We start from the raw sequence: 26,787 nt of genomic DNA, 5'->3' as shown, positions 1-26,787 counted from the left end.
GCGCAATATGAATTAATGTTATTCTTAGGCCCCTTTTCCATCCAATGCATATCTCTCTCTTTTTAAGTAATCCAATTAGTTGTGGAATTAATTCTGAATTAATTCCTTGTTCCTTTTCGTTGATTTGTGTTTGACTCCTTAAGTTAACCTTTGAGCTAGACTTGGACTAGTCTCTAACACTGTTATTGATTAAATTTTATTTAATTAATAAATATTGATTAACCCTTAATTAAGAAAGCCCGTCACCATGGGTGGTCGTCTAGCAACAATCCATGGCTCTAGAAACTAGGTGGATTACAGTGTGAACCTTTAGGCTCTCGAGTCCATATAGGTTGGTTCTTTTGTCTACAGTCTCCCAGCTTTAGTCTAGGGCATGGAATTAGGCGTCGGTTCCCATCCTAGACTAGGCGTCTATGCTTAATATTTCAAACCGCATTACGCCAAATTTCTTGACATAGGAACCTCCTTTTTCTTATTCGATCAACGACTGTGGCCATAGTTTTATACAGCGTTAATGCATCTCAAGTGCATAGGAGATCCCTCTGTCATATATTGCTAGGGGACAGATCCTCTTTTTGGAACTCACCGTCCTCGCTACATACTCCGACTGCACTAGACAAGGCTTATGATGATCATGTCTGTGACACAATCACCTCTGATACAGATCCAAGATACAGCTATTATATGCATGTGACTGTCGTTATTCCTCAAGTTTGAAGATTACACCCGTATTATCAGCTGGGGGCTCAAATCATACCGACCAAACCTCTAAGGCTTCCATATGAGGATCCTTGAGAGTCAGTTCAGTCAGTTGACCACCTTATCAACTAACCCACTAAAATTGCATAGACGTCCAATCTCTGTAGCCAATGAAACGCGACACTCATCTAATGAATGCAATATTTAGTGCAAGTCTCAGTAGGACTCTTGATGCCCAGTCTCGAGGTCCTCGACTTGGAACATTTTAGACCAACCCCCAAAAATTGATTTCATAGCCACCGTCCAATGTGCAACCCAACTACATGGGTTATTAAGTGATCTATGGGCATCTTGTTGTGACGTCAAAGCAGCGCTTGATGTAATTTGGTAAGCACAACAGATACGTGTGCCAAAGATGAATACTTTCCATATTCATCGGGACAATATCACTTAAATAAAGATTGCTTGAATGATTCTCAAAACTGCCATTCTAATTAGCTTTTGGTCACTTATTCTAACACCAACGTAGCAGTCCCCTAAGTGCGTTCATACCACATCAAAGTTGGAATCTCTAGAACTCCTTGCTAGGAGAGAAACAAGAGAAATTCTCCAAGAGAAAGAGAGAGGGGGCGGCCGAGTGGTTTCATGGGAAAGAGGATGAATTATTGTGTTGTGTAATCATGTGATAATTATTTCCCAAATTATTGTACATATATATATGTTGCATTGATAAATAAGAATGTGTCTAGATACATTCTTTTGTCTACAAGGTATATTTCTCTTTATTCCAAATAATGTGATTCCCAACAATAACTAAAACTGTACTTTCAAAAATTACAATTTGCTAGCCATTTATTTCCTTCCATAGAATTTTCCATGGGCTCAGAAATCATGTTGGCCGATTTTATCAAATAAAATACAAGCCCCATGAATTTTTATTTAAATTCAATTTTAATAAAAATCTAGTTAATTGAGCCCAACATGTATTTAATCTAATTAAATACATAAGCTCAAATTGTCTTTATTAATTAATAAGATCCAACTTATTAAATATTAAGGACACGCCCAATATAAATTAATGCTGTTAATTTGTTCTTGAGACATTTCCATCCAATGGATCTCTATTTTGTAAGTAATCTAATTACTTGTGGAATTAGTTCCAAATCAATTCCTTTTTCCTTTCCGGTGATTTGTGTGTGAATCTTTAGGTTCATCTTTCAGCTACACTTGGACTAATATCTAACACAATAATAATTAAATCTAATTTAATTAATAATTCTTGACTAACCTTTAATCAAGAAATCTCGTTACCATGCATGGCCATCTAGCAATGGTCTATGGCACTAAAGATTAGGTGACTGACCATGTGAACATTTAGGCTCTCAAGTCCATACGAGTATGGTCCTTTTGTCTACCGTCTCTCAGCTTTAGTCTAGGGCATGGAATTAGGTGTCGATTCTCATTTTGAACTTGGCATCTATGCTTAATACTTGAGATCGCGTTACGCCAAGTTTCTCGACATAGGATCCTCCTTTTCCTATTCAATTGACAACTGTGTCTACAGATTCATAAAGCGTGAACGCATCTCCAAGTGTATAGGAGATACCTCTATCACATACTAATAGGGAAAGGATCTTCTTCTTGGAACTCATCATCCTCGCTACATATACTCCGACTGCAGTAGACAAGACTTATGATGATCATGTTTGCAACACAATCACCTCTCGCGCAGATCCAAGATACAGTCATCATATGCACGTGACTATCGTGATTCCTCATGTCTAAGCACTACTCCCGTACTATCAAAACTGGAGATTCTAGTCATACCGACCAAGTCTCCAAGGATTCCATACGACGATCTCCGCGAGTCAGTTCAGTTGGTTGACCACCTAGTCAACTAACCACTGAAATTGCATAGATGTCCAATGTCTATCGCCAATGAAACGCGGCACTCATCCAATAAACGCAATACTCGGTGCAAGTCTTAGTAGGACTTTCGATACCCAGTTTTGAGTTCCTCGACTTGGAACATTTCAAACCAAACCTTAGAAGTTGGTTTCATATCCACTATCTAATGCGCAGCTCAACTACATGGGCTATTAAGTGATCTATGGACATATGTTGTGACGTCAAAACAGTGCTTAACGTAATTTGTAAGCACAACAGACACATGTACCAGAGACGAATGCTTACCATATGCGTTGGGACAATATTATTCAAATAAAAATTTCTAGAATGGTTCTCAAAATCGCCAATCCCAATTGATTTTTTGGTCATCGATTCCAACAGGTAGATGTAGTCTAATAAAGAATTTCCTTTCTTGGGTTTTTGTACTTGCATCTTGGTGAAATGCTGTCCATATTTAGCTTCCTGTCACAAATAAGGTATATATTTCTAAAGTAGGATATAGTATTGCTATAATGCTTTATAATCTAAAATGATTGGTCTATTGCAATGAAACAATTATTTTTTTCTATAATTGAATGTTGTACTTTGTTGTTTCTATGTGTATTGATGACTTTTACAGGTTTGTTTGCCTATTCTCCATCCATTGTACTTATTAGAAATTTATTTTGTATTAAAAGTGAAATTATATTATGACTTGAGGGACTGGATCAAGTACATGTCACCATCCATCTTTGTATTTTTTGTACTTGTCATGCTTTGGCGCAGGTATGCTTGGAAAAGGAGGCAACTAGAAGCTTTCAAAATCATAGCTCCCACTGCTAAGAATCCAGTGGAGCAGCTGTTAATGTTGCAAGAAGCTGTAACTCAAGTTTAGTATCTCATCCAAAATGGCAACATTATTCTTCTCAGAATACGAAAGTTTCTTTTTGTTGCTGCTCCGCAGGTATTTCTCTTGTATACTCCACATTATGCACTGTTTGATTTGTACTTTATGTGAAACTATTTTCTCAAGGATGGTAATTAGAACTTCCTTATTATGAATTTCACTATGAATTTTTCCAACATTTAGCATACAAAATTTCATACTTTAATTTTCAAGCAACAGGGAAGGTGGCTCTCTTATTGGTTTTGATATCCTTGGCACGTACCCTTTCGCTACTGTACTATCTCATATTTTTGGAGTTTTTGACAAGGAGCATGGCACTGAGAGTGGAAAGCAGGGAAAGAGGATTGAGATGTGTTACGGAATGGTGGATCATGATACCTGTTGCGTTTGTTGAACTTATGAAGCTCGACGACGAAAAGAGGATGACTGACTAAATGTCTCAAAGAAACATATGCATCTATTGCTGCATATGCTTCTGAATTGCTGCTCATTCTAGGTACATGACTCGAGCACTCTCATTCACTGTAGTGGTGCGTTCCATTTACATTTTTCCATGGACCACTAAACTCTTTCTTACTAATGATTTGCATTTCTCCTGCCTTACATTTGATCTAGCTCGAAATATACAACCTTGTTGGACGATCGAATGTAAGTCATGTAGTCTCCCTAGACCTGTATTGGGTCCTGAGGATAAAACAATCAACGTTAGGCTTGTCGAGTTTGCCCCCGGCTAAGACCCTCCGACGTTCAAGTTAGTTTGGTCTAGATAGAAATATGCGAAAGAAGAAGAGTAAGGTCGAAAATGACAAAGCATTGATTACCTCAGATGATGTGTATTGGGATATTTATAGGGCCCAAACATACACTGTTGCTTGGGCCACGTGTCATAATCTGAAGCATCCGTACTCCTGATCAAATGACTTTGCTTCGTGCGGTGGCTGGGTTCTGTGCTCAGGTTATAAAGCTGGGTCGGGTTTCCCACAACCCGACACAATACCAAATGAGCGGTCTTGGTCCATTTTACTATATTTCCCTTCATTAAGGGTAATTTTGTCCTTTTACCAAATTTTAGGGCATTCCCCAACATTACTCCCCCACTTCTTCTATGTGTAATTTATTACATTAGAAGAAGGTGAACAATTGTGCCCCTTAGTTTGCATCATCATGCCCGTTCGTCAGTGCCTCGCGTCACCATCCTAGGCGTTTCAGTCGAGCGCGCTTCTCGAAATGCTTCCCTATAAATAGGCCACTTTTCAAAATTTATGCCCCACCTGCTCCTTCAAGCTGTCCGCTCTTGCCTCCAGCATCCCAATCTCGAATTTGATTTGCTTGCTTAAGGTAATATGTCTTCCTCTAGCTCTAGTTCTAATTCTAGTTCTAGTTCTAGTTCGGGGTCGTCAGCGACCTCACCTGGGTCTGATCATGTCCCCCTTCCTATCTTCGTTCCCGATCCTCCTGCTAAGTTAAAACAAAAAACTCACAAGTCTAAACGTATTTTAGAGAGTCCTGCACCTGACATCTCAACCCATGTAAAATACCAAGGTATGTTAGCAAGGTATCCTTGTGCTACTGTAGTTAGCACAATTAAGATCCCCATCCATCATATCAATGAAAGTTATTTCATTCCTCATGATTATGAAGTACTTATCCCTAGGTCTTTCAATCGCATGCATCTTCTTTATCAGGCTTCTGTGTGTTTTTCCTTTTGCATTTCGAAGCTAGTTTACGTTTTACTCTAGCGACCCCGGTTGCTGACATTCTTCATCGCTTGCGACTGTGCCGTATGCAATTGTCCCCAAATTCCACTAGTCACATAATTCTTTTCATAATAATAATGAAAGTCACCGTTTTGAGCTCAATTTTGATAATTTCTAGTCAATGTATTCTTTTACCACCTTCAAAAGATTGGGAGATAGAGGTTTCTTTTATTTGTCTACTAGGAAGAATGTAGGTATTTAGACACTTTGAAAGTCTAACGTAGGCCGCTGGAGAGAAAGGTTCATTTTTGTGCGACCTACTCCCTGTCAAGTATGGCCTTTTCATTGCAATTAGTGCAAATATAATACCATCTCCGAACATAGAAGGATGGGGGTTGGAAGGCGATCAAATTAATAGCCTTGCCGCTTATTGGTACAACCCAATAAAGCTTCTAGTGGAAGAAGTTTTGTGGCTTGCCCGTCTCTCTTCAGCACCCCTCCGAGTTAGGGGTTCCTTATATGGTCTCCGTATGCTCTGGCACTTTCCATTTTCTTTGTATTTTCCCGCATATTTTCTTACATTTCCTTTGTCAGAGGATATCGTTATGAATTCTCAGATCGCCTTCCGTCTTTGTGCTTTGTGCAACAACTCTAACACTGACGCTCCTTCGGTCGCTTCAGTTGTTGAGAATTCACCGACCCCGACGCGAGCTGCAATCCCCCTGATCCGATAGTTCCTATGCCCATAAACATAAGTGAGACACATCAGCTCGCCCGACTGCAAACGAAATCCCCCATCTTAGCATTTTTGGGAGCGCGACCTCTGACAGCTCCCCTAAAGGTGTTCCTACTAGAAATAAAGCGACTGGAGCAGGTCCCAGTGGCTCGAAAAATCATAAGAGGAAGCACAAGGACCATAGTGGAGGGTCACAATCGACCAAATCTAGCAAGGAAAGTATGTCCCGAGCTGAAAGCCAATTGGTGAAGGAGGTCGTAACCAGTGCCGAAGAGGAAGAAAACCTGAAAATGCTCTAAGAGTTAAACTGCCTAGTGGAAGGAGGCTCGAACCGAGCTTAAGAGCAACCAACATCTCTCTGCTCAGCTTCAGGGTTACAAATTTGTTTCGGACTGGAAGATATCATCTCGAAGTTCTATACATGAAAGGGACGTAGGGCAAGATTCTTGGGAACTATACAACAACTGTTGCCTTCCTCGCGACTAGGCGACCTTACTAAAGACTCCTCAGACACGCTTTGTAGAGCACCATGCTCATGTCATCATGCAGGTAAATAGTGTATTTCAAATTACCTAATTGTTTTACTTCTCTAATTATGTCTTTCTATGCAGGCCATAGCTTTTAACCGCAACCTCTCTTTGAAATGTACTGGATATCATCAAGCTCAAATGATCGCTGATAGAAAGGTCCGCAATCTCAGAAAGAAGCTTGCTGACAGTAATGCTCATGAGAAAGAGTTGGAGGCAAAGGTGCTAGAGCTTGAAAACCACCTTTCTACATTGGTTGCAGAGGTCGATAAGGCTAAAGAGGACGCATTCAATAAGGGGAGAAGGGAAGGGTTTTTAGCTGGTCGGGAGGCTGGTTGCCTGGAGGGTATAAATGAAGGTCGCGAAGGGTACATCAGTCTTGATAAAAATCAAAACCTCCTTGTTGCATCGCGTCTCCAAGCTGCTCGTGACTTTCTAAAGGCGCCTGCGTTCCCAGTGGTTGTCGAGATTAAAGCTACGAATTTCATCAATGATGGCTTTGAAAAGTGCAAGGCGCAAGTCGCTACCTTACGTGGGTTCGGTGATGGTTTCGATTAGAGTCGTCTAGATCCATCCCTCGTTGGCAACCTTCAGCCATACCTTGAAGAAAAAGCTCCCCCAAACAGGAAAATGAATTTGCTGCCTTATTGAATGATGTGGAGAATCCCAATTAGACTAAGTATTGATTCATTTTGTCAAGTCTGAGAATCTGATAATGTATTAACTCAACAATTTTTTTAACGAGGTATTAACCCTTCAATTATGTGCATGAATGTTCATCCTTCTTTTTGTTAAAAAAGTGTGAAGAATTTTTGCTTATCCAACAATTTACCTTCCTGGTTGGATTGGTTTCATCTTTTTAGATTGCCACATATGAGATAACCTTTCATGCTAGATAACGATATGGTAGGTCGCTAGTAAAAAAGTAACAGCCTTTTTTAGACTCAAAGATAATGAAATTTCCCGGATCGCTATATGATAGCCTTTTTCAAGCCCAAAATAATGATCTTTTTCATATCACTATATAACAACCTTTCTCAGGCTAAAAAATAATGATCTTTCCCAGCTCGCTTTACATTGCCTTTCCCAAACTCAAAAATATAGATCTTTTCCAGATCGCTATATATTGAACGGCCCTTTTCAGGCTCAAAAATTATCTCCACCTCATCAAGCATAAAACTTCTTCAGATTGTTTATGTTCCAAGGTCTAGGTAAATCTCGTCCTTGCATGTCTTACAGTTTGTACATCCCTTTCTTTTTTATCTCGACCACCTTATATGGTCCTTCTTATCCAGGGTCTACTTTTCCCACATGGCGGGATACTTCCACCTACTTTAACACGAGATCGCCTACTTGCAATTGCCTTGACTTCACTCTTTGGTTATAGTTTTTCATCATCATCCCTTTGTGGTCAAGTATTCTACCGTAGGCTACTTCCCCCTTTCCCTCGATCATGGTGAGATTGAACTTTCTCCCTTCTCCGTTGGTCACAGGATCGTACGCCATTATCCTTTGAGATTCTTCTTCTATTTCTACAGGAATAATAGCCTCAGTACCATAAACTAGAAAAAAAAAGGAGTTTTAGCTGTTATAATTCGCGGGGTCGTTCGGTATGCCGATAATACCCCCGGTAACTGTTCGACCCAGGATCCCTTCAACTCCAGTCTAGTCTTAAGGTGTTGCAAGAGACCTCAGTCTGTGCGTTCGCTTGAGGATTACCTACAACTGCGAAATTTTGTTATATCTTCAATTCTTTACACTATTCCATGATTTGTTTCCCTTGGAATTGTGTCCTATTATCTAATATCAACATCCTAGGTATTCCAAACCTACAGATGATGTTCTTCCAGATGAAGTTGATCACTTTTTTCTTAGATATTTTTGCGACTGCCTCAGCTTCGACCCATTTTGAAAAATACTCAACAGCAACAATTATGAACTATTTCTGACCTTGAGCAGTAGTACAATATCTATTCCCCAGTGATCGAAGGGACAAGGGATCTTGATGGGCTCCATTAGGGTCGCAGTTTAGTTTATCAGGGATGGGTACCTTTGGCAGTTGTCGCATTTCCTCACATATTCCCTTGTATCTCTTGCCATTTTTGAGCAAACATATCCTTGCCTAATTACCTTTTGTGCCAGCAACCTCGCACCAGAGTGATTTTCGCAACTTCCTTCGTGGATCTTCCTCATCACATACTTAGATTTCTCGTCGTCAAGGCATTTCAATAATGGTCCATCAACAGTTCTTTTGTACAATTGATCTGAAATCAATGTAAAATACATTGCTTTGAACTTTATTCTTTTAGTCTGAATGGGGTCATCTGGCAAGGATCCCTCTCTTAAGTACCGCGCGATCTCGTCCTTCCATGACTTGGGTTCATCCACTGTTTTAACATCCAACTTCGTTGTGATCGCAGTTGTTTCCCGAATCATCTCCGTAACTTTGCGATCTTTGATGCCTATGATAATGGCTCCAAATTTGGACAGGGCGTCTGCTCTATCGTTTTTGCATCGCGGAATTTGCTGGACCTCATATTTGTCAAACTTTTCCATCAAGGCTTTTGCTTTCTTTTGATACGGGGCCATTGATTTTTCTCTTGTTTCATAGGTTCCCCCTATCTACATCACGACCAATTGGGAATCTGTATAGACTTCTAAACTCCTTGCCCCTGCCTCATATGCCAACTCCAAACCCAAAAGCAAAGCCGCATATTCAACTTTATTTTGTGGTGGGGAACGACAGTCTAGCTACGACCTCGATCTCCACTTCGTTTAGGCATTGTATTAATATTTCAGCCCCCCATTACTAGCATTAGAGGAGCCGTCAACGTGCATTATCCATCTTCCCATCTACTTTTAGATCAGTTCTTCTGCAAGTTCGACCACAAAATCTGCCAGTACCTAGGCGTTCTCTACAACTCTAGTTTGGTAGCCTATGTCATATTCTCCTAATTCTATAGCTCATTTAACTAATTTTCCCAATGCCTCCGTTCGCGACATAAGATGCTTCAGTGGATGGTTGGTCAGTACAATTATTTTATGTGACTAGAAGTATGGTCGCAATTTTAACGCAGTAACAACTAATGCTAAGGCTAGCTTTTAAATCTCCGTGTATCTTTTCTCTGCTCCTTGTAACATTTTACTGACATAATATACTTGGTTCTGAATCCCATCAAGTTCGCGTACCTAAACAAAGCTTACCGCATTCTTCGAGATAGCCAAATATAAAAATAGAACTTCACTTTCCTTAGGATTCGCTAGTAAAGGCGGTTTTGCTAAGTACCTTTACAAAGTTTTCAAAGTTTCTTCACATTCCTCATTCCATTTAAAATCTTTTTTTTCCTCAAAACATGAAAAAATGGCAAATTTCGATTTGCAGATCAAGAGATAAAAGGGTTAAAGATGTGATCTTACCCTTTATCTTTTGCACTTTTTTTATCATTATAGGCGACCTCAGCTTCATGATTGCTTCTATCTTTTCTAGGTTCGCCTCAGATTCCCCGCTCGCTGACCATATAGCTCAAAAATTTTCCTCCACCTACCCCAAAAGTGCATTTGGTGGGGTTTAGCTTCATACCGTACATCCTCATTATGTCAAATGCTTGCTTCAAATGCATCAAGTGATTTTCTTCGACCTTTTGCTCTTCACGAGCATGTCATCTATATAGACCTCCATAGTTTTTCTGATCATCTCCTTAAACATCCTATTCACCAACCTTTGATAAGTGGCACCTGCGTTGTTTAAACCAAAAGGCGTTACATTGTAGCAATAAATACCACAATCAGTTATGAAGGACGTCTTATCTCAATCTTCTTCTGCCATGAAGATCTAATGGTTCCTTGATAAGCATCCATCATAGAAACTAGCTCATATCCGGTTGTATAGTCAACCAGCATGTCAATCCTTGGCAATGGGTAGGGATCCTTTGGACAAGCTTTGTTCAAATCAGTGAAGTTCGTGCACATGCGCCATTTTCCTTATGATTTTGGCATGGCCACCATGTTCAACAACCGTCAGTTTATTGTATTTCGGAAACATACCCACCTTTAAGCAATTTGCTGACCTCTTCTTCAATAATGTGGTTCTTCTCCATGCCAAATGATCTCTTCTTCTACTGGACTGGTCGCACCATCGGATCAACGTTCAACCTGTGTACAATCACTTCTAGGTTTATCCCTTTGAAGTTTGACGAACTCCATGCAAACATGTCTACATTATCCCTTAAGAACTCTATCATCATTGTTCCCAACTTTTCACTCATTCGTGCCCCTATCTTGGTCGTTTTATCGGATTCTCCTGTGATGAGCTCTATCAACTTGTGGCCCTCGCTAGGTTCTATCCGATCTGGTTTACAGCCCCTTCGATCGAGGTCCTCTTCAATTTTTCATTTCTTTTCATTCGAGCTGTCCTTCTTCAAATAAATTGTAACACCTTCTCACTTCCTTATGATCACAGGATACTTCGCCAATACCATTTCTTGTTGGAAACTTCAATTTCAGATGGTAGGTCGATACTATGACTCTGAATAAGTTCAATCCTGGTCTTCCCAAAATAACATTGTAAGCGAAAGGAGTATCTACTACCAGAAATTTTACCATTAGGGTTCTTCGTCTTGGTTCATCCCTAATAGAAACTGGGAGCTCGATAGTGCCCTGTGATGTTACTTCACTACCCCTAAATCCTATTAAGGGTGTATGCACTGGCTCCAACTTAGCATTATCCAGCCCCATCTTTCTCAACACATCACTAAAGATGATATTTTCCGAACATCCATTATTTACCAGTACTTTGTGGACTATGAAGTTAGCTATTTCCAATGGGTTCATTTTGCAATCCCATCTCAGTTTCCAAATCCTTACTTCCGAAGATGATTTTCTCTTCTCGCTCTGTGTTCATCACAAACTCACTCTTCCTACTCGATCTGCCCTCTCTTTCATGTCGTTTCCTCATTCTTCCAGAATCCCCTCCAATTGGTCCTCCAGCTATCGTGTGAATAACACCCTTTACAGGCGCATTTTCTCGATACATTATGCTTCTCTATTCCCTTTCTTTGTTCGCGAACCTGTCTCTACTTCTTGATCTACTTCTCCTCCTCTCAGCCTCGTTTGTATCTTTTCTGTGTTCACCGAGTATCCGATCCCTGAAATATCCTTACCTTACCAACCTCTCAATTTCATCTTTCAACTGAAAGCAATCTTCCGTGTCGTGCCCCTTTTCCCTATGAAACCTACAGTATTTGTTAGAGTATTTCTTGGCCGATGTAAACCTGGTGTGTCGGGGCCATTTCAGTAGATCAGACCGTTCGACCATCATCAAAGCTTTCGTTATGATACTTGGCCTGATAGAGTGGTTCTCTCTCTTTATCAAACTTTGTCCGCTTACCACCCCCATCTCTCATCCAATCCCGATTTCTATCATGATCCCTGTTGCGCCATTCTCCATCTCTCATTGCATTCATTTCTTCCTCATCAATGTACTTTTGTGCCTGCGGGTGGGTCTCAAGCTAGCGGGGAAGCTAAGGACATTTTCTTCAATCAGTGTATCAATATGCTAACCATCATGTCAATTCTAAGGTCCTGCACCTCCAACATCTCATTATCGAATCTTCCTTGAATCTTTTCAGCGACTCATCTTCTCTTTGCTTTATCGTGAGCAAGTATGTGGCAGTCCGTTTTTACTTTCTTTTGCTGGCGAAGTGGAAGGTGAACTTTTGCAACAATTGTTCATAGGACTCAATGCTATTGCTGCATAGACTTGTGAACCATTCCTGCGCTTACCTGCAAGAGTCAACAGTCTAGCCATAATTGGACTGGATTGTCCATACAAGTTCATCGCAACATGTTCCTAAGGATCTTTTGTCCCGTGGTATTTGGGTATGTTGGGCATTCTGAAGTTGGAATTCACCACTTGCATCAGTATCTTGTTATTGAAAGTTGAATTTCTATTATGAGCCACAATTCACCCCTCTTCTTTAATTCATCAATTTGCTTCCCTAACAATTCGATTTGCCTTCCCACACTATCTACCTCAACTCGAGAGATAGCTAGTTCTCTTCTCTTAACTATCTCCCTGCTACTAGACCCCACTTTCGAAGATGCTGGTTTGCGACCTTTTTCAGGCTCCCTTCTGCTCGCATTTTCCAAGGTTCTTTCGATATCCCTATCTCTAAATAATTGCCTCTTGGTTGTTTCCTTTCCCAATGGGGTGGTTGTTCTCCTTTCATACGCCACGATCCTCCCCGCTTCTTCCATCAACTTTTGCAGCTCCTCCCTTGTGAACTGTACCATTGGTTCCACTTGCCTAAGCATATCTTCTAATGTATGCATATTTGCTCTCGAAGTTCCTTCCATTTTCCAAGATGGCGGTCCTCAATTTTCCACATACGGTGCCAACTGATCTAGCTCGAAATATGCAACCTTGTTGGACGATCAATATAAGCCACGTAGTCTCCCTATATCGGTATTGGGTCATGAGGATAAAACAATCAATGTCAAGCTTGTTGGGTTCGTCCCCGACTAAAATCTTCCAATGCTCAAGTCAGTTTGATCAGGATAGAAATATGCGATCGAAGAAGAGTAAGGCTGAAAATAACAAAGCATTGATTACTTCACATGATGTATATTGGGGTATTTAAGGGCCCAAATATAAATTGTTGCTTGGGGCATGTGTCATAATCTGGCGCATCCGTACTCCTGATTTAACGGCTGTGCGTCGTGCGGTGGCTGGGTTCTGTTTTTGGGTTATAAAGTTGGGTCAGGTTTCCCACAACCCAACCCAATACCAAATGCACGGGTCCTGGTTCATTTTATTGTTCTTTTACCAAATTTTAGGGCATTCCCCATCAACATTATACTGCCGGAGCATTTAACTGCAAACTTCAAATTCTTGGAGGCAACAAGTTTGAATATGATGTTGGAAAAATATTTGGTTTCAAGTAATCAAAACGACGTTTTGAAATAGTACAATCGGATTTTAGAAATCAAAAGCAATTAAAGCCACGTTGGAACAAATAACATAACGCAATTAGAAACGCTATTTATGACTAGAAATTTAAATCGAAAACTTACAACGACAATTGTATCGTAACAATTCTCAGTCTAATTTAAAGTTGTTAATTTAACCGAATCGCAGAATTACTGCTTGCCTTGAAGAAAATATACGCCCCGTATCAGCAGTGCACCGGGTGCAACATAATTTCTCCTAGGATAAGACGGTTACAGTTCTTTCGATTTAGCACTATACCGAAGAACACCTCGATCAAATACTCAGAAGCTTGTTATCGAAACAAGAGACTCAAATCTTAGACACAATATATACACCGAAAGAGAGAATTAGAGAAAACTCAAGAATGAGAGTTTGTTGTTTGTGGTGTGTCTCAAATGAAGAATGGACAAGCCTATATAAAGGCTTCCAAAAAATTCAGCAATAAAGAAGGACATAATGGCAATAATTTCCCAACATGAAACCGTCCAAATGAAATGAAGAAGCAGTGAAATTTGATGGCAGTTTTTCCTTCTCAATAAATCACATTCAAGTGCAGATTAAACCAAATTGACAGTGAATTCAATTGCTGCTGCTGTTACAAATCTGTGGGTTTGAAATACAACAATCCCCCACAAACACATAGATTTGAACTCAAGTTTCTATGACTTGCTTTCAACAATGGTACCTTACGGTTTGAACCACTATCTAAGTTATCTAACGTCAGTTGTCACCAGGTTAAATGGAACTAAGCCTTGAATTTAAACCTGTGAGTGTGACAACGTATGTCAGTAACAACAAGCCACCAGCTCTGCGTTGATCTTTAGGGTTGACACTTAGGCCATGTGTCCTGATCCCGTTCATGAATGCTTTTAGGAAAAACCCAATTCCTTAGTTGCGGCCAAACAACGACATTCACTTAGTTGGGCGTCTCCAGGGATGCACTGCTGGCATCTCATCTTATAAGACTTGACCCCATTCAGAGATGAACTCTTACTATACTTGCAGTAGCAGCACCTTCCAGAATTTCAAGGGACAGACTCCAGATACAAAGTATCAGTCTATTTGGTGCTCTGACGTACCCTTACGACTTGTTGATACCACATTGAACCTTCTTTGTGGGATTTCCACTCAAAAGGTTGGGTTGCCGTCGTAGATATATCACTCATGGATTTTCAGTCCCATCCCCAATCTGGACTTATGAACTTGTGACAGATTCAATCCTTTCGTCAAAGGATTAGCCACATTGTCCTTTGTTCCAACAAAGTCAATGCCCATTACTCTGTCTGACACTAATGCCCTTATAGACTTCAGTCTAACTTGGATGTGTCGTTTGGTTTTTTGATTGTATTTACGACTCCTCACCTTTGCTATTGTGGTTTGGCTATCACAATGTACAGCAATCGGTGAAAGAGGCTGACTTACAATGGGAAGTTGTGATAACAACCCAAATAGCCATTCTGCCTCGGTACCAGTCGTATCTAACGCACATAACTTAGCTTCAAACGTAGACCGAGTTATCAAACTCTGTTTTGCAGACTTCCAGGAGACTGTGCTCCCACCTAAGGTAAAAACATATCCTGAGCACCCATTACTCCCGGAGTTTTTGGCTATCCAGCTAGCATTACTATATCCCTCAAGAACAGCAAGGAATCTGCCATAATGTATGGCCAGTGACACCGAGCCCTTTAAGTACCTTAGTACTCTATCCAAAGCACCCCAATGAGTTTTGTCAGGACAACTAGTGTGTCTAGCCAGCTTAGAGACAGAAAAAGATATATCTGGTCTCGTGCCATTTGCCAGATACTGTAAGCTCCCAATAATTTGGGAATACCTTAGCTGTGCAACCGGAACACCACTTTCATTTTTGAATAAAGCTACAGAAGGATCATATGGTGTTTTAGCAATTCTACTGTTTTGATAACCAAATTTCTCAATTATCTTCTCAATATAATGAGATTGAGAAATGGCTATCCCATCAGTTGACCGAGTCAACTTGATGCCAAGAATCACATTAGCCTCACCCATATCCTTCATTTCAAACTTATTTTTCAAAAATGACTTGGTTTCGGTAATAATATCTAAACATGATCCTATTAATAGAATATCATCCACATACAAGCATAGAATTATCATTTTATCTCCTTTAACCTTGCAGTATATACATTTATCATTCTCATTTACAGTGAAGCCGAACGCAAGAATAGTTTTATCAAACTTTTAATGCCACTGTTTGGATGCTTGTTTAAGTCCATATAGAGACTTAACAAGTTTACAAACTTTATACTCGTTACCATGAGCTACAAACCCCTCAGGCTGATCCATGTAAATTTCTTCCTCAAGTTCACCATACAAGAAGGCTGTTTTCACATCCATCTGGTGAATCGGGAGATTATACGCCGAAGCAAGTGCTATAATCACCCGGATTGTAATTAATCGAGCTACCGGAGAATAGGTATCGAAATAGTCTATTCCCTCCTTTTGTTTAAATCCTTTAGCCACCAATCTGGCTTTAAACTTATCTATCGTCCCATTAGGTTTGAGTTTCCTTTTAAAAATCCACTTACATCCAATAGTAGTACACCCCGGAGGGAGATCGACTAGCACCCATGTTCCATTGGAAACAATGGAGTCCATCTCACTTTTGACAGCTTCTTTCCACTGCTTGGCTTCTGAAGAAGCCATAGCATCTTTGAAAGTTATCGGATCATCCTCGATGTTGTAAGTGACAAAGTCACTTCCAAAATCCTTGATAATCCTAGCTCTCTTACTCCGTCTAGGTTTATCTGACTCCTCATGAGTCTTATTAGAACTACTAGAACTAACCCCCACATTTGACATCTTTTCAGCATGTTCAGGAATAGACGTGGAGGCAAGTGAATCATCAAGCGAAACATTAGAAGGTATTCCTGTTTTTAAAGAAAATACATCTTCTAGGAATACAGCATCATGAAATTCGACTATTGTGTTGACCTCAATGCCTGGAATTTCTGATTTAATAACCAGAAATGTTAAGGCATAACTTGTCTCTACGTAGCCCAAGAACACGGCATCAACAGTCTTAGGACCCAATTTCTTTCGTTTGTGTTCTGGGATCAGCACTTTTGCTAGGCACCCCCACACTCGAAAGTATTTCAGGCTTGGTTTCCTACCTTTCCACAACTCAAAAGGAGTACTCGTATTGTGTTTTAGAGGGACTGTATTCAGAATATGGCAAGCCGTATTCAAAGCCTCTCCCCACAAATACTTTGGTAACCCGGAGGTTAGTAGGAGACTGTTAATCATATCTTTGAATGTTCTATTCTTTAGTTCAGCCATTCCATTAGACGAAGGGGAATACGGACGAGTCTCTTCATGAATAATGCCAAAAGTTTGACAATATTCATTAAACTTACTCGACTCATACTCTCCTCCTCTATCGGACCTTAGTCTTTTAAGTTTCTTACCAGTTTGGGTTTCTGCTTCATTTTTAAACAAAATAAATTTGTCTAAGGCTTCATCCTTATTTTTCATGAGAAACACATAACAATATCTACTGCAATCATCTATAAAGGTGATAAAATATCGTTTGTGGTCCCTGGTCAAAACTCCATTGAACTCACAAATATCAGTGTGAACTAAATCAAGTATTTTCGAATCCCTTTCAATTGACTGATAGGGTTTCCTAACTTGTTTAGCTTCTACACAAACTTGGCATTTGTGATTTCGTTCAATATTTTGACTAGGAATTAAATTCAAATTCATTATTCGTTTGATCAAATTGAAATTTAAATGACCTAACCTACTATGCCACAGAGTAGAAGATTCAACATTCAATATAATAGAATCAGAAACATCAATTTTATTATTATCAACTTGAACTTTGAACAAGTCATCGTCTAAGTAGCCTTTACCAACAAAAATACCAAATTGTTGAATTACAACTTTATTAAATTTGAAAACTAATTCATATCCCTCCCTAACTATTACAGAACCACTAATAATGTTTCTTCTGACAGTAGGTACATGATGAACTTTTTTCAGCGACAGAATGCGCCTTGAAGGAAACTTCAAGTTCACGCTTCCTATCCCAAGTACTTCAGCTGTATTGGAGTTCCCCATGCTTACTGTCATTCCACTAATGGCCTGATAAGACACAAAGAGAGATTTATCAGCACAAACGTGCACATTCGCTCCAGTGTCAATCAACCAATCATATGATTCGTAAATAGTCAAGAGTTCGGGTTGTACAGATACATACCTATCAGTTGCTCCTGAGGTGCTAGCACCGCTAGAACCTCCCACAACCATGTTGACAACTGTCTGCCCAGTCTTGGCCTTTTTATTAGGACAAAGCTTGGCCCAGTGTCCAACCTGCCCACAGTTCCAGCATAGTTTGTTTGGTTTTGGTTTCTTATTTTTGGAGGCCTTGCTTTTATTGATGGCTTTCGAATTCGAGTTAATCTTATTCACTTTCTGTTTCCCCACTATAAGATTGGCCCTTGGTTGATGTTCAACAGGCATCTTGTGCATTTGATTTCTATGTTCTTCCTCAATGCTGATAGCAATCATAAGATCATCTAGAGACAATCTCCCTTTCTGATGCTTGAGTGTCATGCCAAAATTTTCCCAAGATTCGGAAAATTTGTCCACTATGGACATGACCAGAAACTTCTTGGGAAGCTTCATCTCAGCATCAGCCAGAGCATGCTCAAGGTTGATAATCTCATGAGTCTGTTCAGCTACAGACCGATCCTCAACCATTTGATACCTCATGAATTTGGAAACAGAATACTTTTTGAGCCCTTGCTCTTCAGTATTATATTTCCGGTCCAACTCATCCCACAGAGACTTGGCAGTGTAAGAATCGGAACAATAGACATCGAAGAGCTTATTTGACAAAGCTGACAAAATTGCTCCTCTGCCTATTTGATCCCTTTCTGTCCACTGCGCTATCTCAGCAGTTTTGGGATCGGTATCAGTAGGTTCAGGTCTGATCACCTGAATCACTGACAAAAGTCCTTTCATCGTCAACCAAATTTTCATTCGTTGTTGCCAGTGTTTGAAAAACTGGCCCGAAAACTTATCCGGTAAACCGGTCAAGTCGACCTTTTGTGTGATCGAAATTGGAACAAAAATCGGCTCGGCCATCTTTAGTATTTTAGGAAACTAAAAGTAACGTTTCAAATAAAGAATTTGAAAATAGCGTTTTCCAAAACAGTTCCAATGACAAAATCCAATTTTTCAAAACCTGTTTATTTTCTTGAAGATTGTTGAAAAAATAATTGGTTTCAAGTAATCAAAACGACGTTTTGAAATAGTACAATCGGATTTTAGAAATCAAAAGCAATTAAAGCCACGTTGGAACAAATAACATAACACAATTAGAAACGCTATTTATAACTAGAAATTTAAATCGAAAACTTACAACGAGAATTGCATTGTCACAATTCTTAGTCCAATTTGAAGTCGTTAATTTAACCAAATCGCAGAAATACTGCTTGCCTTGAAGAAAATATACGCCCCGTATCAGCAGTGCACCGGGTGCAACGTAATTTCTCCTAGGATAAGACGGTTACAGTTCTTTCGGTTCAGCACTATACCGAAGAACATATCGATCAAACACTCAGAAGCTTGTTATCGAAACAAGAGACTCAAATCTTAGACACAATATAGAAGTCGAAAGAGGGAATTAGAGAAAACTCAAGAATGAGAGTTTGTTGTTTGTGGTGTGTCTCAAATGAAAAATGGACAAGCCTATATATAGGCTTCCAAAAAATTCAGCAATAAAGAAGGACATAATGGCAATAATTTCCCCACATGAAACCGTCCAAATGAAATGAAAAAGCACTGAAATTTGGTGGCAGTTTTTCCTTCTTAATAAATCACATTCAAGTGCAGATTATACCAAATTAAAAGTGAATTCAACTGCTGTTGCTGTTACAAATCTGTGGGTTTCAATTGAAATACAACATATGATCTACAGTAGCTCCAGATTCTGGGCATTTGAGGTGGCGCGCATGCGCTGCTTATTGTTTTAGTGGGTGTGTGGAACACTCAAATGTATGACTACGAAGATTAGGAGGGGTTGTGAAAAGCTATTGAAGGAAGAAAATGATGTGGAAATTGAAGAGATGAGAGAAACAAGTGGAAAATTGATGAGAAAACGTGTAAACGAAAAGTAATAAGTAGAAAAGAAATGGAATATATGCTCTTCATTTAATTTATAAAAATTAATAAGTGTGGCACATTCTATATACGTGCTTAATTTTTAAAATATATTAAAATTAAATATGATATAAATTGTTTTATTTATTTTTATGGAGTAAAAAAGTACCTTAAAATATATATTAAGATAATAAGTTAATATAAATATTTTGATTTATAAAAAATTATTGAAAAACAAAAGATAATAAATAACGTTGGAGAAATAAAAAATGCATGTTTAAAAAAAAATAACAATCAAAAGATAGTTAAAAGTAATTAATTAATTTTAAAATTTTAAAAATAAAAGTGATGCAAGTAAAAGGTTGTTCTTCTATGGATTTTGGATTTTTGAGTTCTTTGATCCAAGTTTTCCCCAAAATCGAAATTTGTGCTTGATCGAAACAATCTGCAAATTAATATAGGATAAATTGCAATCTACCTACTTTTGTTATGGAGAATAGGTAAACAACTCTCTTATGAAAAATAAAATAGCAATTTACCTACTTATATTTTAAAAAATGAAATAATTTACTTTTTTATCTAAAATAATAAATTACTTCATTTTTTAAAGCATAAAAAGATAAAATACTATTTATTTTTTATAAAAAAATAATTTATTCTTTTTTAGTATCATAAAAAAATAAATTGCTATTCACCCTACTAATATATAAGGTCTCTCATTAACCAAGTCTTTCTATTTCAATGTTGTCATTTGATTGCAGGGTTGATCGAGAGCTAAGTATAGGAGACGACGCATTGGTAAGGTTAGGAATGCTTGTTCCTTTGGTTGTCGACATGCTTATTGAGAGATTTATTTTTGAGATAATGACATGGAATCAACTTGATTTTCTCGCTTATGAAAAATCTTTGCAGCGGCAGGCGGACGGGAGCTGGGAGAGGATTGCAGTGGCGGGTGGGCTGGGGAAGGATTCTGGAGGTAGACTAGGAATTTAATGCAATTTACTCTTTTATAATGTTGTAAATGAATAAATTATTTTTTTATAAAAAATAAATAGTAATTTATTCCTTGATATTTTTTAAAATGAAACAATTTATCCCATATCTAGGGAGGTGAATTGCTTAATTTTAAAAAACATATAAGGCTAAATTGCTGCATTTTAAAAAGCACATGGAGGTAAATTACTAATTTTTTTCATAGGGGATAATTTGCACATTTATAATATCACAGGAGGCTAAATTGCATTTTTTCCTATATATATATTACAAATCATAATATTTATCTATATCTATATCGATATAATAAATAATATTTATTTATTTATATTATATAAAACATTCATATATACTAAATATCTATCTATGTATATTATTATAAAAGAAAATCTTTTGTCGTACCAACTTTTAAATATGAAAATTTATCATTCATTTTATTTTTTTTCTTTAAAAAATTTGATCAAATTAGTAATTTCAATATTTTAATAATTTCACATTATATTTTTTTGTTTCTCTTAATCACCCACTATTCCACATTTTTCTCTCGCTTTCACTTTTTCACATTTATTATAATTTATAATTATAATTAATTCTTTTCACAATTTTTTTCTTATTATCTCACACTAAAATTTTCTTTTATTCCCGCTTGAGATGAAAAACTAGTAATAAATACCAAAATAATGTATAAATTTGGGCCATTCGTCATATTAAATCCTGAACGTTGATTTAGATAAAATAATATGAACCGTTAGATTGATAATAAATAAGATTATTTGAGTTTACTTATCTGTGAACCTTTAACTCAGACCATTAAATTTAACATTTTCGTTGTTTACTTCAAATTTATCTTCAAATAAATTCAAGAGAAAACACTATTATCATTATACTTTATCTTATGCTCAATCAAAAGGAATATGAAAAATCTTATATCAAGAAAACTTATTTTTTCAAATAGAAATAAAATGAGATCACAATTACTCATAATGTTAAACTCCCATTTTGAGTCTTTTCTTAACTTATTATTGTGGATTTAAGTGACCCTGAAAATGTAAAAAAACACTAGATTTACAAAAGAGAAATGTAATTGATGCAAAAGTGAATGATTAGAATGAGACGTTTTACGTCACAACAATAAAAGTTGGGAGCAGTAACTATAGTATATTGAAATCTCTTAACTCATATTATATGGCAATATAATATATATATAGAATGATGGATATATAATTTAAGAAATTTTATTAATTATATGGTAAATGTATCATATTTGTATCTAATTAGTTTAGTTATGCTAAATTAATTTGAATAAAAAAAATTAAAATATGAATAAGATACACTTGTCATATTATTAATTTAGTTCTACTAAATTTAATTTGGATAAAAAATTTTAAAAATAGAAATACTCAATTTATATGCGGTAAGAATTTTTAGAGATGCGGATGGTCTCTCTCTCCCGCGCTTGCTTCCAAGTTCCATTTAAGCGAGAGATACGAAGAGACAACTTCAAGATCATACCCATCTTCCCTTTCCTTTTTCAGAGACTTTGAAGGTTTTTTGTTCTGAGAGTTTCTGTCTTCGTTCCTACATTCTCAACTCATTCTGGCCAACAGGGCTAAGAGTAAGATCGGCAGTTCGAACTTCACATCGATTTACTATGGCTTTTTGGGGTATGTCATATTCAGTTGCTTATCTCTTTCTTTTCATTTTGTATTTTTAATTCTTCGCATAAGGACTTCCGATTCGGGTTATGACAATGATACTAATGGTTGAAGATAAGAGTTTCATCAGTTGTTAGAGAATAAGTTTCAATTTTAACATGAGTTAAAAACAAATATTGGAGAAAGAAGATGTATTCGTGTGTTATCTCACTTTTCAAAGAAAAGAGTTGCTGTTGTAGTCATCATCTAGTAAGTGAAAATGTTTCAATGTAAAATTACTGAAGAAAGAAGATGTCTTTGTGTATTTGTTCCAACTGACTTTTGAGTGTTTGTGTTGGACTGTTCCAATTTTCAGTTTTGTGTAAGAAGCTTGAAGAATGAACAACATCCCTTGCTTTCACGTTAGAGAAACCTATGAATATATATACCTTTGTTTGTCTGACTTTATATCTCTTTGTTTGTTTGATTCACTGGTCGTCTGAATTTTCTTGACTTTTCCAAACAATCAGCGAAACAAACACTCCCGTCTTGAGTTATGCATGAGAAGATTCAAGACTAAATTTACATAGATTTCTTTCCCGATTCAGAAATTCATAAATATTTATTTGTTTGTTTGACTTAATTTATATATCTCCGTGAAGGAGTTGAGGTGAAGCCTGGGCAACGTGTCCTTTCTAACTCAGATGGTAAAAGACTTCGAATTACTCAGGTAAGATCCATCACATCCCCGCTTAAAACAAAATTGAACTGTTCTTTGTTATATTTTTTTGATTGTTGTGTGTGATAGAGCATGATATCTTATTCAAAACTGCTTAGAACAAATCTGAATTAGTCTTTGTTATATTTCTTTTATTCTCGTGTATGATATGATAGCACTTGATAACATATTGAACAGTATTAAGAACAAAATTGAATTCATTCCTTGTTATATTTGTTTGATTCTTGTGTTTGTTAAAGTTGATGTCATATTGAATATTGTTTATAACAAAATTGAACCATCTTTTATTCTATTTGTTTGATTTTTGTGTGTGATAGAACTTGATATCATATTCAATACTATTTAGAACAAAATTGAACTGTTCTTTATTATATTTGTTTGATTGTTGTGTGTGATTAACTTGATATCATGTTGAATACTTATTGTCTTTTAGGCGTCTTTGGGGATTGGCAATGCGACGGAAAAGACCATTGTCCAATGTAGTGTTGGGAGGAAGAGGAGACCAATTATCCTGTGTGCTTTGGTACCATGTAAAGTTGAGTCATGCCGTTTGGAGTTGGAGTTCGACGAGGTACACGACTTGATCTTCTCAGTGATCGGCCAGCAAAGCATTCATTTGACGGGTTATTTTGTCCGTGACGATAAACCTATTTTTCCTGTCGACAGTGATTCGTATCCTTCTCATCTTTAAGTGTTTTATTTAAATTTCTTGCTTTTTTTTATCTCATTAAATTAGTATCTGTAGATCCAATCTTGACTATGTAGAACTAGGATACGTTAATTAGTTATACTAAAGAGTCATATTTCATAGTTTTTGATGTTCCTATACCGAACACAATAGAGATCGATATGGAATCAGCATTGAAGATAGTGAAGGGGATTATTATAACTCTGAAGATGACGAATACGAAGATAGTTTTATTGATGATAGCGAGCTACCAGTTTCGCCACCTTCCCCGATAAGTTCGTCATATATTTGATGTTGAATCTTGATTATGTGCTTAGTTTGTTTGAAATTATTATGATTTCGTATAAATATTTTGTAGGTTTAGTCTCATATCCATAATATTAGTTGGTCAGCTTTCTTTGTACACACTTGTATGTTTAAGGCAACCTATGTTAAATTAAATATCATTGTAATTCTGTTGTTGATGTTTTATAAGGATATTTTCATTCCTATGCGATAGTTACACTTACACAACTTTCCCTATAATTATTAGGATATATAAAGCATTGTATGTTTATGTCAAGATAATTATTATTTTTTACGTATGTTAAAGGAAAAGATTGTTCCTATTAAATTGGTTAAACTTTCTGTAATAATGTTTGTGTTTAAAAGTTTAAATAAACATCTGCTAAATTCTTCGAACTATGTAGCTACTCTATAAATTATTTAGGGAAGTTCCATTCTTATGACATGATAACTTTCTCATTGAAGATAATAAATTTAGTTTGGATAAATAAATTTACATGTCAAATATATTGTATTTCTTTTAGTATTGCAAATAGGAGATGATGTCATGTTTTTTCCTTTATTCACGGTTATAAACGCATGTATCTTGTTAGCTCTCAGAGTCAAAGTCAAAGAGTCATTTTGGAAAATTAAGTAGGTTTAGGTTCTAGTATTACAGATAGAATTAATGTGTTTGTGTGTTGGGAACAATTTGTCAATGAAAAGCAAACTAGACATGGTGACATGATATAAAACTTTGGAATATATGTTGGTATTCCAAAATTCTTTAGTTTTTTTGGGTGCTTGATCATGTATGCTAACACTATTGACTGTTTTGGTATATCTAGTTTTAGTTAGACCATGTGTTTGATTTAAGCATTGAGATAATGTTGTCAGGAAAAAAGAAGACTAAGGAACCTAGGTTTAAACGGCTCAAGAAGAAGTTTGATGTTGAGTTTGATCAAAATAGAGGTGTTGTTGGATATGATGGCACACACTCAGCTCAGAACGTGTGTGATCACATTCAACCGAATGACTCAACAAATATGTAAGAATGCCTTTCCCTTTGAACTCAAAATAGAAAAAGGTTTGAACTGATTTCATACATAATATAACCTTATGTTGCTGGCAATCCTTTATTGAAGTAAATCTTTATAAACTATATTTAAACATGGAAGATGATTGTGACCATGTCCTTGGTCTTGTGTTGTTAGCTGTGAAAGTGATTTGGAATCGAAGAAGGTGGATGATATAGGTAAATTGATGGGGTGTTCAGCTGAGGCTGCAAATTTGAAGAGTGCAATTGAAATCGTGATGATAAATCAAGGACTTGATATATCTAATAAGAAGGATATACCGACAGATCATGATGAAGCAATGATTGATGCGTGAGTTTTCTTTTATCTTTGCTAGAGATGCAAAAGGTTCAATGTCTCTCCAATATCATAAGATTTTAAGTGTGTGGTCTTTCAATATTCTTGAGTTAATGACGAGCAAATGTAGAGTACAGAAAGCCTGATATATGAGTTTGAAGATTTTTTTGTCAAGCACAAATTTCACTAGAGTAAAATTTGTTGTCATCTCTTTTTCTACTTTCAGTGCTGTCATTTGATTGTAGCTTTTATCATTGCAGTGATTTTAACATTGTACATGACACACTTCCCATGGATACTCAGTCCAAGTCCAAGAAGAGGACTTTGGAGAAAAAGAAAATATCTAAAAGTAAAATAAATAAATCAGAAGTAAAAATGGAAGGTAGTTCTGGTACAAGCATATGCAATATGGTTCAGAATGAAGGGAAGGTAGTTGTGTATGAGCCAAATGAGGAAAAGGCGATCGGGTACAAGCAGGATGATGTAATTGAAAAGCTATGTGAAGCACAGTCTTTACCGAATGGGTTGATTATTGAAGAATTGGCTAAAAGAGATCCTAAAGGAAAATTAGCTCTACGTGGGAGAAAGGTACATTCATGTCAGCATAATATCTTGTACATTAGCTTTTTGTATTTTTGCTTGTTAATGTTTAAAGATTTTGTTTGTAATTATATTTGCTTGGACTTTAGATCAGAAATCATTTCACTGCGATGTTGAAGGAAAGTGGAGTAGTATTTGAAAGTAGCGCTGGCAAAAATCCTTGCAAATTTCGCCTAGGTATAATTTTTGCGATGAATGAATCCTATCATGTTTCTTGACGTAGTGTATTGGTGATGTGTTACCTTTGCTTTCATTAATGATTTGTAACCTTTTGTCTTTTATTGAATTAGGTGATGAAGAAGTAATGGATGGTTTTAATATGGGCATTGATGGTATGAATGCAGAATCTTCGTATCTCGTATTAACTACATAAATCACATTTCTTCACTTTTATTATTGTCAGTGAAACAAGATAATTACTAATATATTTACACATAATTAAGGTATGCGTCTTGGTGATAAGAGGAGACTTATAATCCCTCCATCTCTAGGGTATGTTTTTACTACTTAAAACTATAAAGAACTCTTGATTTGTAAATTGCATTATTCACATTTGTTACTTGTGTTTAATATGGTGTAGTTTTGGAGAAGAAGGATTTGGTACAAGTGTACCTCCAAACTCATGGTTGGTGTACGAGGTTGAATTGGTTGGCGTGCAACGTTAACCTGACATGCCCATTGTTCTCTCAAATAGAAGCATCGGATGTTTTTATAGTGAAGTTCAACTTAAGGCGTTATATTTCAATCCAACTTGGACTTTGAAGTAGTAGTATTGCTTTTGTCTTTTTCTTAGTATGAACATTTGATTGAGAAGTCTGCATAATTTGGAGTGTTGAGATTATATTGAACAGTACTGATTTAAGTACCTTGTCTTATTTGAGTTTCCTTATCTGTTAGCCTTTTACTGAGAA

General features: G+C 37.0%; 2 protein-coding genes across 2 annotated transcripts; both read left to right on the top strand.

Moving 5' to 3' along the window:
* The first annotated feature begins 22,029 nt into the window (after positions 1-22,029).
* On the top strand, positions 22,030-24,103 carry LOC105178956 (peptidyl-prolyl cis-trans isomerase FKBP43-like). The gene is made up of 4 exons (XM_020699486.2): positions 22,030-22,242; positions 22,875-22,942; positions 23,385-23,623; positions 23,793-24,103. Exons 1-4 carry the CDS (start codon positions 22,230-22,232, stop codon positions 23,929-23,931), a joined length of 459 nt encoding a protein of 152 aa, XP_020555145.2. The 5' UTR covers positions 22,030-22,229; the 3' UTR covers positions 23,932-24,103.
* A 687-nt stretch (positions 24,104-24,790) lies between these two features.
* LOC105178965 (uncharacterized) lies at positions 24,791-26,725 on the top strand. The gene is made up of 7 exons (XM_088882368.1): positions 24,791-24,951; positions 25,118-25,291; positions 25,537-25,864; positions 25,966-26,053; positions 26,167-26,208; positions 26,320-26,368; positions 26,457-26,725. The coding sequence occupies exons 1-7, from the start codon at positions 24,791-24,793 to the stop codon at positions 26,539-26,541; spliced, it is 927 nt and encodes a 308-aa protein (XP_088738494.1). The 3' UTR covers positions 26,542-26,725.
* Positions 26,726-26,787: the final 62 nt, after the last annotated feature.

This window comes from Sesamum indicum, linkage group LG7 (assembly GCF_026168435.1).
Source record: "Sesamum indicum cultivar Baizhima isolate 11 linkage group LG7, ASM2616843v1, whole genome shotgun sequence".
NCBI lineage: Eukaryota > Viridiplantae > Streptophyta > Magnoliopsida > Lamiales > Pedaliaceae > Sesamum > Sesamum indicum.
Note: the sequence above shows the minus strand (reverse complement) of the source record. Positions and strands in the feature narration are given on the sequence as shown.

Excerpts from the sequence above, each read along its gene's own strand:
- LOC105178956 (XM_020699486.2), top strand. Across the intron at positions 22,943-23,384 it reads AAAGACTTCGAATTACTCAG|GCGTCTTTGGGGATTGGCAA; the intron begins GTAAGATCCATC and ends ATTGTCTTTTAG. Across the intron at positions 23,624-23,792 it reads TTTCCTGTCGACAGTGATTC|AGATCGATATGGAATCAGCA; the intron begins GTATCCTTCTCA and ends CGAACACAATAG.
- LOC105178965 (XM_088882368.1), top strand. The coding sequence starts at position 24,791 with ATGTTGTCAGGAAAAAAGAAGACTAAGGAACCTAGGTTTAAACGGCTC. Across the intron at positions 24,952-25,117 it reads CCGAATGACTCAACAAATAT|CTGTGAAAGTGATTTGGAAT; the intron begins GTAAGAATGCCT and ends TTGTGTTGTTAG. Across the intron at positions 26,209-26,319 it reads TTTTAATATGGGCATTGATG|GTATGCGTCTTGGTGATAAG; the intron begins GTATGAATGCAG and ends CACATAATTAAG.